General features: G+C 33.3%; 1 protein-coding gene across 9 annotated transcripts in view; it reads right to left on the bottom strand.

Moving 5' to 3' along the window:
- CDK14 (cyclin dependent kinase 14) overlaps positions 1–17,419 on the bottom strand; it is a 602,339-nt gene that overhangs the window by 287,860 nt on the left and 297,060 nt on the right. For all 9 annotated transcript variants that reach the window (XM_032253088.1, XM_032253082.1, XM_032253085.1 and 6 more), the window contains one exon: positions 11,408–11,470. In XM_032253088.1, coding sequence (XP_032108979.1) covers positions 11,408–11,470 — 63 coding nt within the window. The remainder of the gene's footprint in view (positions 1–11,407; positions 11,471–17,419) is intronic.

Consider the following 17,419-nt stretch of genomic DNA (forward strand, 5'->3'; position numbering starts at 1 on the left):
AGATGTGGATTGAAAAATTAACAAAGGTGATAGATTTTGAGTTTAAAGGTCTTGGAATAAATCACAAAAATAAGCTATACCAAAGAAAACTAATTTCAAATGGAATGTAACATTGAAAAACTTGTGAATTTAGACATATATGATCAACAAACCTCTCTCTACATCCTCTCAGAGGGGTCTGAAGTAACAGCAATTTATACAGGAAAGAGAAAATACCTATGAGCTGTACTGGCTAGACACATGAATGCTGTGCCTATCCAAGCCAATCTGAAAAACCTCTGGTAGTGTGCGTATACTCTACTGCTTGAGCTTATTTCCCTCCTGGGTCTCATGTCTATCTTGGAAAACATGCAAACAAAGGGGTTGGGTGCAGATTCATCTTAAATTGGAGAGAGGCAAGGTGACAAGAGTAAAGCCCAGGAGGGTGTTTCCCCTATTCTTAATGGAAACTCCCAAGCTGGGTATCTTAAAATTAAAGCATCATGTAGCACTTCCAATCACTGTCTGCATGTCATCATTCTTTGGGGGTGATTTCTTTTCAATCTGGGTTTGAAAGGAGCTCTAGAAAGGAGTGCACTGTTTAATTAACTGGCCTTAATTCCTTTGCTGGATCCAAATTGTTACAAGCAGATCAGCAGATGATCCCGAGGATGCAAAAAACATGTTCTAAACAACTAAATGAAGTCCCACATCTTAAACAGAAAATTCACTACTGAGATACCCTCTGAATGTCCAACACAATATGAGCTGACATATGGAATTTCATTTTCTTTGATCTTTAGTCCTCCAGTTTCTACATATGGAAGACTATTTTGTTATTATAATAAAAATAGGATGAAAACATTCAAAAGAAGCCCAGAAAGCCACTGAGACCGGTGTCAAATTTTTAAAACATTCTTTAATGGCTTCATGTAATAACCATATTTCCTAAAATACAGAATGAGGAAAGGCTCTATAATATTAACAGTCATGTCTAGCAGGAAATTATTAGGAGCTAAATGAGAGCTCTAATGAAGAATATGGAGAAAATCAGGTGTCATTTGGTTTTCTATCTGAACATTAGAAAGTCTCATTTAGAAATCAATTCTCAGTACCATCTGTATAAGACAATCTTAATTTGGCATAGCATTATTCTGTCTGTTATACACCTGCTTGCTCCCTGGTCTATTAAAGAAAAACAGCAAGTTTTCAACCATAATAAACTTCCTATCTTTTTAATTAATATATCTATTGAAATGAAAAATAATTAGTTTTATGCCAATAAGATTTCAGATACTTCAGAGATTAACGCAGGGTGTTCAAAATTACTTTAGTCATCTTCAATTATTCCCAAAAAAGGGCAAATGTGTTTTTGCAGGGAACCTTCTGGGAAAGTCATTATGATAACAGAAATGGAAGTGCATTACATAAAAACACAAAAAAATTCAATCTCATCATGGTAATAAGATTCAAACATCTACATTTCTGGGTATTAGCTGTAGACAGCATCAATTAATCTTTTTTTCATTAATCTTAACTTTCAGTCTCTCATGCTTATCAATTTTTAAAGAACACATGAAAAACTGAATAAAGCATGAAATTTAGACCATTAGAGCCATTTGTAAAAATGCAATGGTCAATCTGTAAACCATTGTGAATTATAAAATCAAGAATTAACACAAGTTCTATATTCAACTATGATAGCTCAAACCCAAAATAATTAATAGTGAATGGTCTTTAAAAGGGTGTGGGGAACTTAGCTACCTTTCCAAAAATATTCTAACCAGTTTCCCACAACCTAATTATTACGATCTACAAATTGATTCTTATGCCTTTAATCATCACAAATATTTATAACAGGGCCAATGTCCTCAGGCTTTTGATTCAGGTTTTAAATTGTCCTCTAATTAATTGCTAAAATACCTATTTGTCAAAAATTGATATTATGCTTAGAAATAAACCATTTGTTACTAGTGAATATTTATTTCAGAATGCTATATTGACAATAGACACATTTTGTGGCAATTAAGTAGCAAAGTGAGTCTAGAAATATAGCAAACACTGGCATTTTTTAAATGAATCTATTCCAGTGTGTACAAAAAATATACTCAAGAAAAATAAAACTTTCACAGATGTTTTGTTGGGAATTGGTATGAAATTATCTTATCTTGCTTTACTATGAAATCAGGAGCTACATGTAGTTCCAGTTGTTCTTTTTTCTCCCCTTCATTCTTCTAGGATACATTAGTATTGTAATGCATGAAATTCTACCCAAGTCTCACTAAGGAACAATCTCCACAATTCTTAAATGCAGGATATTCACATTTTTACAATATATAATTATATATAAAATATAAACAAAGAAAAATATGTACACTTTTTAGAATTCTAGATGAATGTTTAAAATGTTTCCGTATACTGTTATGCTGCAGAATGATGAAACTAAAAGTCAAAATTGCTAAATTTAGAAGCAAAATAATTTGATCACTGTGTTTTCCTACTGTTCCCCATAATTAAAATTAAGCATTTATCACATTCTGAACATTTAATAATCTGTGAAGCGTTTAGCAAATATAGAACTTCAGTGTTACTAAAAAGACATGCTCTTTTAAAGATAATGGCTTCTCTCACCTGGTTTTCATATCTCCATAAATTTATAAAAAATTATTACAATGCCTTATCTTAGCTCAGCTGAGGTTGTCTTTTTTTCCCCCAACAATCTAAGATGATGGGGAAGTCAACTTTTTTAAAAAAAATTAATATCTAGCATGGCATTATGAAGAGCTGTTAACTTAGTAAATATTATTCTTATTTTCTTCATTTTTTATTCATAGATTTAAGTTCCAATAAATATCACCACATGAAAAAAATGTTAATGCATCAAACAGAAATACCCATGAGACATGTATCACTATGTCATAGTCAGAAATTTTTGAGAATAATTTCACCTACAGTTCAGATCCTAAAGCAACTCTGGAGGAGAGCCTTGTCTCTAAGCAAACAGTGAGGAAAATTCAATGCTTAATTAGATGAGTGGCCTCCCATGGAAACCAACATGTTAATAAGGGCTGTCTGCTTCCATGCACTGCGATTCAGATGGCAAAACATAAGGCTTTAATAAGCTATATCTATTTTTTAACTTTCCATACCCTTGGAGAAAGTATCACTTTTATTTTCAATATGAAGATGATGATGAACCTTTGTGACTTAGTGCTTCTAAAGTCAAAAATAATCAGGCTAATTATAGTAATCCAATGTATTAATTGTGTAGCTCAGGGAAAAGAACACTGGGCAAAGAGTAAAAAAAAACATTAACACACTCCATCATCTCAGTGATCCTGATGTTTATATTCTATGAAATGTCGCGGGCTGAAATGAACCATTGATCCAGGATGCTGGTCCTGGAATGGCCTTGGCTACAGCATTATCGCTTAAAGAGGTATTTTTTGTTTTGTTTTGTTTTAAATTACATCAACCTTCAATGTTTAAATTATTATGACCATGTGTTATTTACAGCTGAGCTATGAAGTTTACTATGAATACCTTTCTTTCCCCTGCACAAAAATTTGTTTTTCCTGGTGTTAGTAATAATTTAATTATTTTGTTTGTTAGTTTGTTTTCCTTTGTTTAGTTTTCTTTGTGGTCACTACTAATTCAACACCAAATTCTTTTCCCACCTTATAAGTCTGCTTAAACACACTCGGATTGCTAGCTAACAATTTTATCTCCTTTATGAAATATCTCCTGGAGACTTCTGGCCTGCTGGCCTATCAAGTTAATTTCCCAATCTGATGCATAATTATCATCCGAGGATCTCTTCTTCGTTGTCCTGTGGATTTCCTTCACCTCTCTCCTGTGGTGGATTTTGTTACCTGGTTTCTTTGTCTTCTCTTCCTTGGTATATTCCTTGAATATTAGTGGAGTATCCTCAAGCATCTTCCTGAGAAAGAATGTAACACAGGCAAAATTTTCAACTCGTGTATCTGAAAATAATAATTTTACCTTCATACTTCATTGACAGTTTGCACAGAATTCTAGGTTGAAAATACTTCTGTATCCACATTTTCAAGCTATTGTCTCACTGCCATCCCCCTTTCAGTGTTGCTGTTGAAAATCTAATGTCGGCCGGGCACGGTGGCTCACGCCTGTAATCCCAGCACTTTGGGAGGTCTAGGCGGGTGGATCACGAGGTCAAGAGATCGAGACCATCCTGGTCAACATGGTGAAACCCTGTCTCTACTAAAAATACAAAAAATCAGTTGGGCATGGTGGCGCGTGCCTGTAATCCCAGCTACTCAGGAGGCTGAGGCAGGAGAATTGCCTGAACCCAGGAGGCAGATGTTGTGGTGAGCCGAGATCGCGCCATTGCACTCCAGCCTGGGTAACAAGAGCTGAACTCTGTCTCAAAAAAAAAAAAAAAAAAAAAAAAAAAAAAAAAAAGAAAATCTAATGCCATTGTAATTATTGATTCCATGTAGTAAACCTGTTTCCTTTTTGTAGGATTTTTCTTTGAACCTAGTATTCTGAAATTTTGCAATAAAGAATGTTATTTTCAGTTTATTTTTTAAATGTTCTGGGCACTAATCCAAAAATTCAATCCCATACATGTGAAAAAATTATGGTTTAATAGTTATTACTTTAATGATTTCCTCCTTTCTTTTTTCCTCAGTTATTCAGATGTGGGATCCCCTGGATTAGACCTCTGATTTTCTGATACTTTCCCATTTTTCATGTTGGCATTTTTTGGTTTATTTTCTGCCAAAATATCTTCAATTTTATCTTCCATGATTTTATTGCTGCTTTTAATTCGTTATGTTTTTAATTTCCAAGAGTTCCTTTGTGTTGACTAAATTCTGCTTCTCAAAAATAATCTGGCATTCTTGTTTTATGGATGAACCATCTTCTTTTATCTCCCTGAGACTATTAATGATAATTTTTTAAAGTTTCCTTCTCTATCTTTCCCTATCCAATCAATGCAAGCAATTTGGTTTCCTCCAAGTTACTCATTTGTCAACTGGGGTCTTCAATGGAGAGTTCCTTGGATTCTTTAGGTCTGTTGTCTTGGAATTATCAGATTCTTCACAGAATACTCTTACAATCTTCTCCCTTGAGGCACAACTCTTGTTGTCTGAAGCTCTCCATGCCAAGCCCTGTCTTTCAAGCTCTTCTCTCCCTCTCCCTGACCTACTACACAGCCCCCACCTTATTCTGGGGTCACCATTCACTCTCCTGCTGGCAGAGTGAGGAGCAATGGAAACCAGCAGGCTGCAGGACTGTGAAAGAGCAAGAGGCTAGGATTTCTGGCAAGTATACATGTCCCTAAGGCTAGCGGGTAAAGGGACCATAGGGAGAGTCAGGAGATGCTCTGGGTCATGGGAGAAATTTTGACCTCTTATCCATGCATCTGAGCAAATGCCTATATTTCCTAAAGATATTTTTAAAGTATTTTTTTATTGATACATAGTACATATTTATGGGAAGCACAGGGTATTTTGATACAATCATACAATGTATAATGATGGGTATATAGGATATCCTTACCTCAAATATTTATCATTTCTTTGTCTTGGGAACATTCCAAATCTTTTCCTTTAGTTCTTTTACATGTATTTGACATTAGTCAAATACACAATGTATTATTGTTAACTACTGTGTTATCAAACACTAGAACATATTCCTTCTATCAAACAGTATCTTTGTACTACTTAGTCAACCTCTCTTCATCCCCCACCCCAACATCCTTACCAGCCTCTGGTAACTATCATTCTACTTTTTACTTCCATGAGGTCAACTTTTTTAGCTCCCATATATGAATATAAATATACCCTATTTGTCTTTCTGTGAGTGGCTTATTTCCCTTAACATAATAACTTTCAGTTCCACCCATGTTGCTACAAATGACAGGATTTCATTTATTTTTACGGCTGAATAATCTTCCAGTGTATGTATGTATTGCATTTTTTTAATCCATTAATTTGTTGATGGATACTTATATTGATTCCGTATCTTTGCTACTGTGAATAGTGCCTCAATGAACATGGTGGTGAAGGTATCCCTTTGATATATCAACTTCCTTTCTTTTGGATAAACACCTGGTAGTAGAACTGCTGGATCATATAGTAGTTCTATTTATAGTTTTTTGAGAAACTTCCATAGGTTCCCAATATTGGCTGCACTAATTTATATTCCTACAAACAGTGTATGATTTCCCTTTTCTCCACATCTTCACTAACATTTGTTATGTTTTGTCTTTTTGATGATAGCCATTCTAATTGGGGTAAGATGGTATCTCATTGTGGTTTTGATTGATTTACAATTATCTGATAATTAGTGATGTTGAGCATGTTTTCCTACCTATGGACCATTAGTATGTCCTCTTCTGAGACATGTTTTTTTCAAATCCTTTGACTACTTTTTAACGAGTTTGTTTATTTTGCTTTTGAGTTGTTTGAATTACTTGCATAATCTAAATATTAGTCTCTTGATAGATGGAAGAGTTTGCAAATATGTTTTCCCATTCAACAGGTTGTATCTTTGCTCCTGTTGCCTTTGCTTTGCAGAAGCCTATTCGTTTAATAGAGTTCCATTTATCTATTTTTATTTTTGTTGCCTATGCTTTTGAGATCTTAGCCATAGAATCCTTTTCTAGACCAAAGTCTTGAAGTGTTTCTCCTATGTTTTCTTTGTGAGTTTAATAGTTTTGGGTCTTATGTTTAAGCCTTTAAGCCATCTAGAGTTGATTTTAGTATATGGTGAAAAATAAGGACCTTATTTCATTCTTCTGCACATGGATTTCCAGTTTTTCCAGCACCATTTATTGAAGAGAGTGTCATTCCCCCAAAATATGTTCTTCACATCTTTATCAAATATCAGTTAGCTATAGGTATGCAGATTAATCTGGGGATTCTCTATTCTGAGCATTTTTCTGTTCCCTTCATCTGTGTGTCTCTTTTATATGCCCATAACATGTTGTTTGGTTACTATAGATTTGTAGTATACTTTGAAGTTACATAGTGTGATGTCTCCAGCTTTGTTCTTTTTGCTCAGTATTGTTTTGGCTATTTGGGTTCTTTTGTGGTTCCATATAAATTTTAGGATTGTTTATTACTCCCATGAAGAATGTCATTGGTATTTTGATAGGAATTGTATTGAATCTCTAGATTGCTTTTGGTAGTATGGTATTTTATTAATATTAATTTTTCCGATCCATGATCATAGGATCCTTTCCATTTGTATCTTCAATTTCTTTGATTACTGTTTTGTAGTATTCTTATACAGGTCTTTCACCTTCCTTGGTTAAACTGATTCCTACATATTTATGGTAACTATTATAAATTAAATTGCTCCATTTCTTTTTCAGCTAATTCATTATTGGGGAAGAAACACTACTAATTTTTATATGTTGATTTTGTATCCTGCAACTTTACTGAATTAGTTTATCAGTTCTGTGACTTTTTTTTGATGGAGTCTTTAGATTTTTTTATACATATTACTTTGTCTGCAAGGAAAGATGATTTGACAACTTCCTTTTGTCCAATTTGGATTTTTCATTTTTTTCTCTTGGCTGATTACACTGGCTAAAATTCCCAGTATTACACTATGTAGATTTTTAAACTTGATTCTGGGAGGTGAAAAAAAAAAAAATATATATATATATATATATATATATCTGTGTGTGTACATATAAAGCTTCCCAGGTGACTCTACTATGGAATAGTGAAGACCTCTTTGTTTATTACTGAGGTTTCGTGTATCTACAAATATGCCAAGAACTGAGACTCTCCAGAGCATTTCAGAAAATCCTCAAGAAGTCAAAATTTCACTAACTATGGGGAAAGGAATCCCCATAGATTAATACATTTTGCTGCTTTTAGGGTATTTTTAAAAATAAGAAGATTTAAATTACATCACATTTTTTTTTAGACACAGAAATGTACTAAGGCATGTATCTGTGACCATGTTAAACAACTTCAGAGCAGGAAAAATTTCTGTTGTATATAAATACCCAGGCTTGTTGTAGATGTTACATATAACTCCTGTGACATTATTTCTCTGCTGACTACATATTTTAATCATCATTAAGTTTCTCACCATGTTCTAGGAGGCACCAAGTCCTGCAGTGTTAAACCTTGTTTATCGCCACAGTGCAACCTGGACTTAAATGAGGAGCAAACAGTAAGTGTTTGAAGTATGATGAATGACCATATGATGAAAGAAAAGCACACAAGGCTTGAATGAGAGCTGGTGAGAGAATTTCTAGAGCTACGGCCAGTCACTGAGAAACAGTAACCTAGAGACCCATCTCTTCATGACCATTAGGAAATTAGGGAAAATAAAAGTGATGGAAGAAGCAGAATATACAGTAAAAACGGGACAAAATTAATCAATGTCACTGGCCTAAGGAGAGAGAACACAGTAATGTTTTGTGGAAAGAGGTTTCCTTTTTTTCATCAACAAAATTTTCTACCAACACTTGCTGATAATTAATGACACACAGATAATTGGTGAGAAAACTAAACAGGGATGATAAAAGCCCAGTAATGTCATGGCTGTTGGAAAGGTTCAATCAGTTCTTTAATCTCAATCTTATTACTGACTGTGAAAGTCAGGAAGTCAAAGTTAGCTCAGAGGACCTTCCCATTTCCACTGTGGCTGGCAGACTTCTGAACTCCCCAGGGCCAACAGTCTCACTAGCTGGGTGATCTATACATTCTTAAGGATAGAATACAAAACAAGAATGAAAATATATTGTACCACTGATTTCAAAGCCAATAAACCCTAAGAAGAGAACATGTGAATGTATAAATGAGAGACTTTGAGATTTTTAATGCAAAAAAAACATAAAATTATGTTCATGTTAATACTAATATTTGGAGTTGGAATTGAACATGGACAAGATTAATAAAACAAATATTTTCATCTGTTAACATGTCAACCTAATCTAATAAACTATGTCAATGGTTACAGATTTTTAAGAAAAATGAACAGTCAAAAAACTTTAAGGTTAAGGAAATCTACTAATAAAACACAAAAAAGGAGACATATGGAAAATTCAACAGACTATAATTTCTATATTGATTCTATTATTTAACAAACAATGTTTTGACAGAGTTCCTATAAGTGCCTATATTTTAAAATTATATAGTGTAGCTAATCACCATAAAAGCCTCATTGTTACTGTGACAAATATCTAGAAAACCTTTTAAGAAAAATATTAAAAGACAATAGAAAAATAGAAAATACACACAAAGAAGCAACTTATACAAGCAAATTTACAAATGGTCATGAAATACATGAAAAAATGCTCAATGTCACTAGCAGTCAAGCAAATGCCAATGTAAAGGACATTCCATTTTTACCCTTTGGAATGGCAAAAGTTAAAATGATTGATTAGTCAATGCTAGTTAGAACAGAGGAAAACAGTTCTCCTGTCATTTATAAACTCATTGGCAAATGTTCATGCCAAATTCATTACTACAGAAATTGTATTCTTAATAAATTGTATTTCTTACTAAACAAAATTCATTAATGGAGTATCCAAGAGAAACGATAGTATATATGTTTTATACTAATATTGACTCTAAAATAATTATAGCAACATTCTGGGAACAACCCAAAGATCTGTGAATAAGGAACAGTTAAATATTTATAGTTGATTCATATATAGTTAATAATAGTTAACTATATTAATACATAGTTATGTTTATTAATAGTAATAGTAAGATGATATATAATTAATATAAGTTATATTTATTATAGTAACATATACATATACAAACAATACATTTATTAATAAATATGGTTATTTATATTAATAAATACAGGTTATTCATATTATGGAATAATATATAGTTACTAAGGAAGAGCTACATAGTCACGTACTGATTTTAAATAATATCCAATACGTATTTTAAGTGAAAACAAATTATATCATTATGTATTCACTATTTATTCATTTACTTTTTATTTTCATTTTTAGAGACAGGCTGTCACTCAGGCTAGAGTCCAGCGGCATGATCATAGTTCACAGCAACCTCAAACTCCTGGGCTCAAGAAAACCTCTTGCCTCAGCTTCCCAGGTAGCTAAGACTACAGACACATATGATAACACCCAGCTAATTTTAAAAAATTTTTTGTAAAGATGGGGTTCTTGCTATGTTGCCAGGGAAGTCTCAAACTCCTGGCCTCAAGAAATCCTCCTATCTTGGCCTCCCAAAGTGCTGGGATTATAGGCGTGAACCACTGCATCCCGCCATACATATTATCTTAATAAAAAAATAAACACACAAAATGCCATATGTACATATGTCTCTACAAGCAAAGAAAAACGCACAAGAGAAAAAGTATGACATGGTGCAAAGAGTGGTGTAGATAACAAATGGGAAGAAATGAAGATGAATAATTTTACTTCGAATACATCTGTAATACTTAATTGGTTCTCAGGATTATGAAATGTCATTTGAGTTATACAATGTAAGCACATAATTAAGCCATATCAGACATAACTTTGGTCTCTTCTAATTCCATTGCATATACCAAGAAAGAGTTCCCTGTTTTAAGCTTGAAATTTTGGAACAATTTACTAAGAAGATTATGAGGTCAAATCTTAGGAAATTGTGGTTCTTTTCATAGTCAGTAATAAAATTTCTAGTAAAAAAAAGATGCAAAAGTAGCAGGAAGTAGAATCTGCTTATACTTACAAATAAAAACACATGCACTGTGGCCCACCATAACATTGTTTTGGATCATAATGATCCTCTATATTGAAACCACCTGGTATATCAGTATGGGTTCCAAGCTAGAACTGAAACTCGACTCTACTGTGAAGTATTAAAAAATAGGATTCCAGGCCAGGCGCAATGGCTCACTATCCCAGTACTTTGGGAGGCCAAGGCAGGCAGATCACTAGGTCAGGAGATGGAGACCATCCTTGCTAACATTGTGAAACCCTGCCTCTATTAAAAATACAAAAAATTAGCTGGATGTGGTGGCACGCACCTGTAGTCCCAGCTACTTGGGAAACTGAGGCAGCAGAATCACTTGAATCCAGGATACAGAGGTTACAGTGAGCCGAGATTGTGCCACTGCTCTCCAGCCTGGGTGACAAAGGGAGATTCCATCTCAAAAAATTAGGATTCCAGTGGTTTTTTACTCACTATTAGCAAATGTTTCTCTAGGAAAAAAATGTAAGATCTAAATATTAATACCCCAGTGAAAATATTTAATGTTAAAACATAGTTTCCAATAATTCAACTGAAGCAATGACTATGGTTCACCTCAATATCGGTCTCTTTACACAAAGAGTTTTAAAAATTGAAATATCTTATGGTAGAGATGCGAAAAATACATATCAAGAATACATATTTTTTGGTCCAAAAAAATACATATCAAGAATGCTAACTCATGGGTTAAAAAGATCTTTTCCTACCTTCACATTATCTGGATGCAGCCCCCCAGGGTGCTTGTCCATGTACTGACATAAATCAGTATGCTAGAAGAGAAAAGGAAAAATTTATTAATAACCCTCTGGCTATAACATGATAAATCAATATTTTCCTACTTCAAAGTCACCATTACCTTCTGAATAGAGCAAATAAAAGACAAGTGGGTGCATTTTTCAGTGTATGTAGTGGCATGCCTCCCCACCCCCTAATTTTAACCATAATTGAATCATTATTTTTCCCTCTCGGCTGTTTTATGTTAAACATGTCTGTGTATCAAAAAGAAACATGTCCATAATTTGTTAAATGTCTCATTTCCTCTTCTGCAACTATATCCTTATACCTTAACTTAGAAAACCACACACAATTAACCAATACAACTATAATTTCAACTATCCCATATTTTCCAAGTGCAAATGCAAATAAATATTTATTTTATATGAGATGAAAACACTACAAATATATTCTGCTAGTAAAATTAATCACTGGACTTATTTTCCATATCCATATTCACAAAAACTAATTTTTAGGTTTCTAGAACTCCTGAATATATTTGAGTAAATAAGCTTCAAAATTAACAGGAACATCTTCAAAATTAAAAATTAAGAGAACTATATTTAGATATAAGTTTAAAAGAATATTCAACATCTCATGCTGATATTCTTTTAAATATGCCAAGCTCAATTTGTCCACAAGTGTATATTTTCTTCATAATGCTTTTACTGTTTATATTATAAACTAGATAGAATTTTTTAAAAGCATGTAGTTACTATTCATATTTTTCTTCTTTTATTAGAGTGTACTATAAGATTTATAGCACTGAAACATTTAATCATTCTGTAAAAGCCAATGAACATGAGCATTTGTGTCCCAATATCAGGCTTGAATTATTGAGAAAGTACAAGTTTTATAATACATTCAAGAATCTTGCTGCAGTCATTTATAACAACAGTTCACATTCCGTTATTAAGTTTTTATTGCATGCCAGGTGATAATGCTGAGGATACAAAAGAGAAATTAGCCTTCACCATTCATCATATACTTTCCAGGCACTACACTAGTTGCTAAGGGCACAGGAGTACATGAAACAGATGCAAATGGAGAAAAAACAGACATGCCAGTGATTCCCGTAAGGTAGGCTATTATTTTAAGAATAGTACTGGACAATGTTCAAGAGCACAGTGGGGTAAACCTAATGAGGTCTAGAGATTTCAGAAAGGTCTCTGGAAGAAGTTACTTCTACATAAGACATGAGTAGAGAATGAAAGAAGTTAGCCAATTGAAGGGCAAGGCAAAGAAAATGGGGCAGAGGAAATGCTCTTAGGTATATTCTGAGACAAAATTGCCTTTACCTTGGGCAACACTCAAGGTGTTTAGCTTCTAAATCAAAGTCAAGCTCCATGAGGGTAGAAACTATGATTAATTTGGAAATTATTATCTATCTGGTCCAGGCAAAATGTCACACACAGAGGAAAAGGAACTAAATACAGATGGGAATAGTTTTGCATATAGGATAGCACATTAAAAACAAGCCTAAAATATGATTAAAATAGTTTCAATGGAGTTTTTCCTAGGTAACTACATAAAAGTTTTATTTCATGCATTTAATGAAATGAGGAATGAATCTGGACCCCAAACTGCCATTTTGTAACTTCATATTGTTAACTTCCCCACCCTTGAATAAGGATACCACCATCGTCAGAGAAGGACAAATAAAGAACGTGAGAACTTTTGTTTCTGAAGCCAGTATGTGATAAGTACTTTTTACTTATAACATGATATATAAAAATAAGGTATACTTTTAAAATACTGCTCATTTTACTGTAAGATCTGGGAGGGGAAGAATTATATTTAATTTGTTCAATGCTTCACCCACAAGAAACAAAATGATAAAAGAAAAGTACATCCAACCATATCAATAATCACATATCCATGATGTGTTAAAATGCTTATTAAAAATGTAAAATCTGTTTTTAAAACAAAGAAAATTAAATTCATGCTGCTTCCCCAATTATAAACTAAAAACAATAAACACACAAAAATCCAGAAAGTCTGAAAATTAAAAAAAGCTTACACTTTTGATATTTTATTTATACTGTAAATATCAATAAAAAGGAATTAGACATATCAATGTAAAATCATGCTTAATAGAATTCAAGAAACATGTATTCAACATTTGCACACCTAACAACAGGATACATTATTAAAAGCAAAACTTGACAAAAATCAAAGATGAAACAGAAAATTTCACAAAATCTTGAAGGGTTTTGCTTACTCCTTTCAAAAATTAACAAATGGAATTGGCCAAAAAAGTAAAGCTATAAAGGATATAACACAATTAAATAGCTTGCCTAATAAATTCATGCTACACATGCTTTTTAAACATAAATGGCCTACTCACAAAAACTGACAATGTATGAGACGAAAAAAATCTCAAAAATTTCCAAAAAGCTGATACCATATTACATCTTTCTCACAACTGAATAAAATTAACATCAGAATATACTATATTTCATCAACTCTGAGACATACAGCTCTTTTCATCTTTGATACTGGAACAGCAGCATTGATTAAGATTACCCAAACAATGAATAAAATACAGTTGTTATTGCCTGTGTCTGAACAAACATTTTATTTTGCTCAATTTACAGGGTTTACTCAATGGCGTGAGTCATCAATAAACAATTTAAAGACCATCCGAAGAAGAAAGAGTAAAGGATGAGCCCTAATTATTACCTGGAAACCATTTATTGAAATTTTCAGGCAAGATTTTTTTTTAAGTGCCAGAATTAAAACTTCTATAGCTCTTTCAATAAGCATAAAACAAAAATTCTGAATGCTAAGAAAGCATTCAATTATAAAACTAAAATTCCACGATTTTTTTCTTTTTCAGTAGTATATAATGTTTCTTCTAATTGATGATGTTTTAAGTTCAATGGCAGCAGGAAGAAAATAAGGAAGAAAGAAAATCAGTTGGAGAGAGAGAATGAGAGGGAAGAAAGAATAGAAAAATCTATTTTCCTAAAAATTTACAAAAAGCTAAGAAACCTAAACATACTTAAATTAGTTAAAAATGAATGATAGTAAATATACTACATTTCAAAGCAACAAAATTTGGTGACAGCATCAACAAGAAAATTTAGACCTTTAAATATATTTATTTTAACATAAAAATGACTAAAAATAAGTAAAACAACCAATAAAGTAAAGCTAGAGAAAACCAAAGAGAATTAAAAGAGAGAGAGAGAGGATAAATTCAATAGCAGAAATTAATTAAATAGAGAAACAAAAAAACAATAAGTTTGATCAATTAAACAAAAACCAACTTCTTTGAAAAACCTAATAAAACAAACCAATCTTTGGCAAGTCTAATTTTTTACTTTTTAAGTGAGGAGTTTGGAAAGATGTAACCAACATCAAGAATGAGTAAAATGAGGCTGGCACAGTGCCTTATGTCTGTAATCCCAGCATTTTGGAAGACTGAGGCAGATGGATCACTTGAGATCAGAAGTTCAAGATCACCTGGGCAACATGGAAAAATCCCATCTCTACTAAAAATTCAAAAAAAAATTAGACAAGTGCAATGGCGAGTGCCTGTAATCCCAGCTACTCAGGAGACTGAGGCAGGAGAATCGCTTGAACCTGACAGGCAGAGGTTGCAGTAAGCCAAGATCAGGCCACTGAACTCCAGCCTGGGAGACAGAGCCAGACTCTGTCTAAGAAAAAAAAAAAAAAAAAATGGGAAAAGTGACAACTATAATTGTGAAGATTTTAAAATATAGGATAAACATACAGCACTGCACATCTTTAAACCAGTATATTTGATATGTAGAAAAAAATATTTTTCTAAATAAAACATAAGTTATGAAATTTGTAAGAGGAAGGGCTATAACTAAAAAGGTACTGAATTCAGACAGTTTTAATAGAAAATGCTCTGAATCTTCAAATAACATATAGAAGAGTACAGAAAAAGATAAGAATGCTTCCTACTCCTTCTTTAAAACACAGTGTCAAACTAGGCAAGGACAAGAAAGGGATGGAGGAAACTAAAACAATCTATGATCACAGTCACAGATTCTAAAAATAATAACAGTAGGTACTAAAATTCAATATGGCATTAAAAAACTAACACGTCAAGACCAAACAAAGTTAATCTTAGAAATGAGAAATAGTTCAACATAAAAACATATGTTAACGTGATCGTCTAAAATTAACAAATTTAAAAAGTGGAATAGTGATGGGTACAAAAGAACATTTATGGTATTATATATATATATGGCATGTATTTATAGAATGCCAACTTTGCATAAATAAGATGAAGTCTCCACTCTCACAGAGCTAACCTTCTGTGGATATTATATGCTTGTGAATTGTCTTAAATTTCTCTAATAATAAAGTATTCAAACTTCTTGTTTAAAATGAAACAAAACTATAAGGAAGGAAATACATTAGGACTGGAGAAAAACATTTCTGATCTTTCAAGTCCAATGACATTAGCATCAAGAATTGCAGGAAAGAGATCATCTCCAGAAATGAGATCTTGGAAAACTTGTACAAATCTTTAAAATTTAAGACTTTTTTCAAGATGTAGTACATGAAAATGTGGTATGTGTGCGTGCACACATCACATATATATACACAGCTGTCCTTAGCTGTATAACCTTGAGCAGGTTACATAACCTCTGTAAATCAGTATTACATAACTTTGAGCAGATTACATAACTTCTGTAATGAGGATAATCCTAGTTCAATTTTCATAATAACCTCATATGGTTATTGTGAAAATTAATTGGTAAATATCCATAACAGTTTCAGAATACTGCCCAACACATTGTGGATACTATAGGTGATGACGATTGATGATGATGATGATGATGGTGGTGGTGGTGGTGGTGACTTTCTGTGGTGTGTTTAAAGGTAGGGAAGCAGGGAAGAATATCTGGAAGGGATTGCAACAAAAACAGAAATGATAAATATGGTTGAAAGTTCCCCAGGAACTTCTAGGAGTTGTAGTTTATCTTTACATACGTGTTCTTCCTATGTGCATGCCCAGACATTCCCATTCCCATGCCACCACTCTCCACACACAACCACTGAAACTACATCCAGGACTAACCTCAGAGTCCTCTGAGTGATTAGACTTGGGAATTTCATATGGAAGAGGGAATACGAAGTAGTAAAAGGTCGTATTTTTTACCTTATATTCATTTTTCACAAACTTCTATTTTACCTAAACTAAAAACAGTTTCTTTTCCCTCTCTCTTTTTAAATACACAGTACTGTGCCTGGGACTGCATTACATGTGCCTGAATTACAAATTTCATTATATAATATGTATTTTTTTCTTTATACATTCTTTCCTTAGTTTTACTCATTGGATTATGTGACCCTTATGACTTGCACTTATGCAGAAATACAGAACCACACTTAAGAATGATGCCAAAAGGCACTTCTTAGACATTCTGGGCATAAAAGTTCTGAACAGAACACCGCTATGGCATATGACCAACAGATAACTCTCCTGTGATGACCTACTAATAAGCTCAGATGCATCCGGCTTGATTTCTGGCTATTTCTTATTCGAAAACCAAGAGGACCACCTATAGGCTAGACCCTGGTGACTACACGTCAAAAAGATTGCTCCCCTCCAATCTCTACCATTGCTCTAGGCTAACATCTTCCCTTCCCCTTACTATGTTATGCCACACCTCTTCTTCCCACACTTTCCCCTTTACTCTATCACCACTGCTGTGCCTTAAGATAATGCTACCAGATATACTTGTGTCCGACAAGGTGCTTCTGAATGAAGCACCCATGAAGTGGGTGCTTTTAAAGGAAGCTATCAAGTGTAGCTAGACTTAGAAACCAAGCAGAAGACAGAGTGAGCACAGAAAGAGGCTCTCAAAACTCAAGCCGACACTAGCATATATTCCTTTCAAAATTAGTATCCTCTTTCCCTGCTGTTGAATACCCATCAGGTAGCATTTATCTGGTTATTC

The sequence above is a fragment of the Sapajus apella genome, unplaced genomic scaffold (assembly GCF_009761245.1).
Source record: "Sapajus apella isolate SASKATOON/1434 unplaced genomic scaffold, GSC_monkey_1.0 scaffold81, whole genome shotgun sequence".
Lineage (NCBI taxonomy): Eukaryota > Metazoa > Chordata > Mammalia > Primates > Cebidae > Sapajus > Sapajus apella.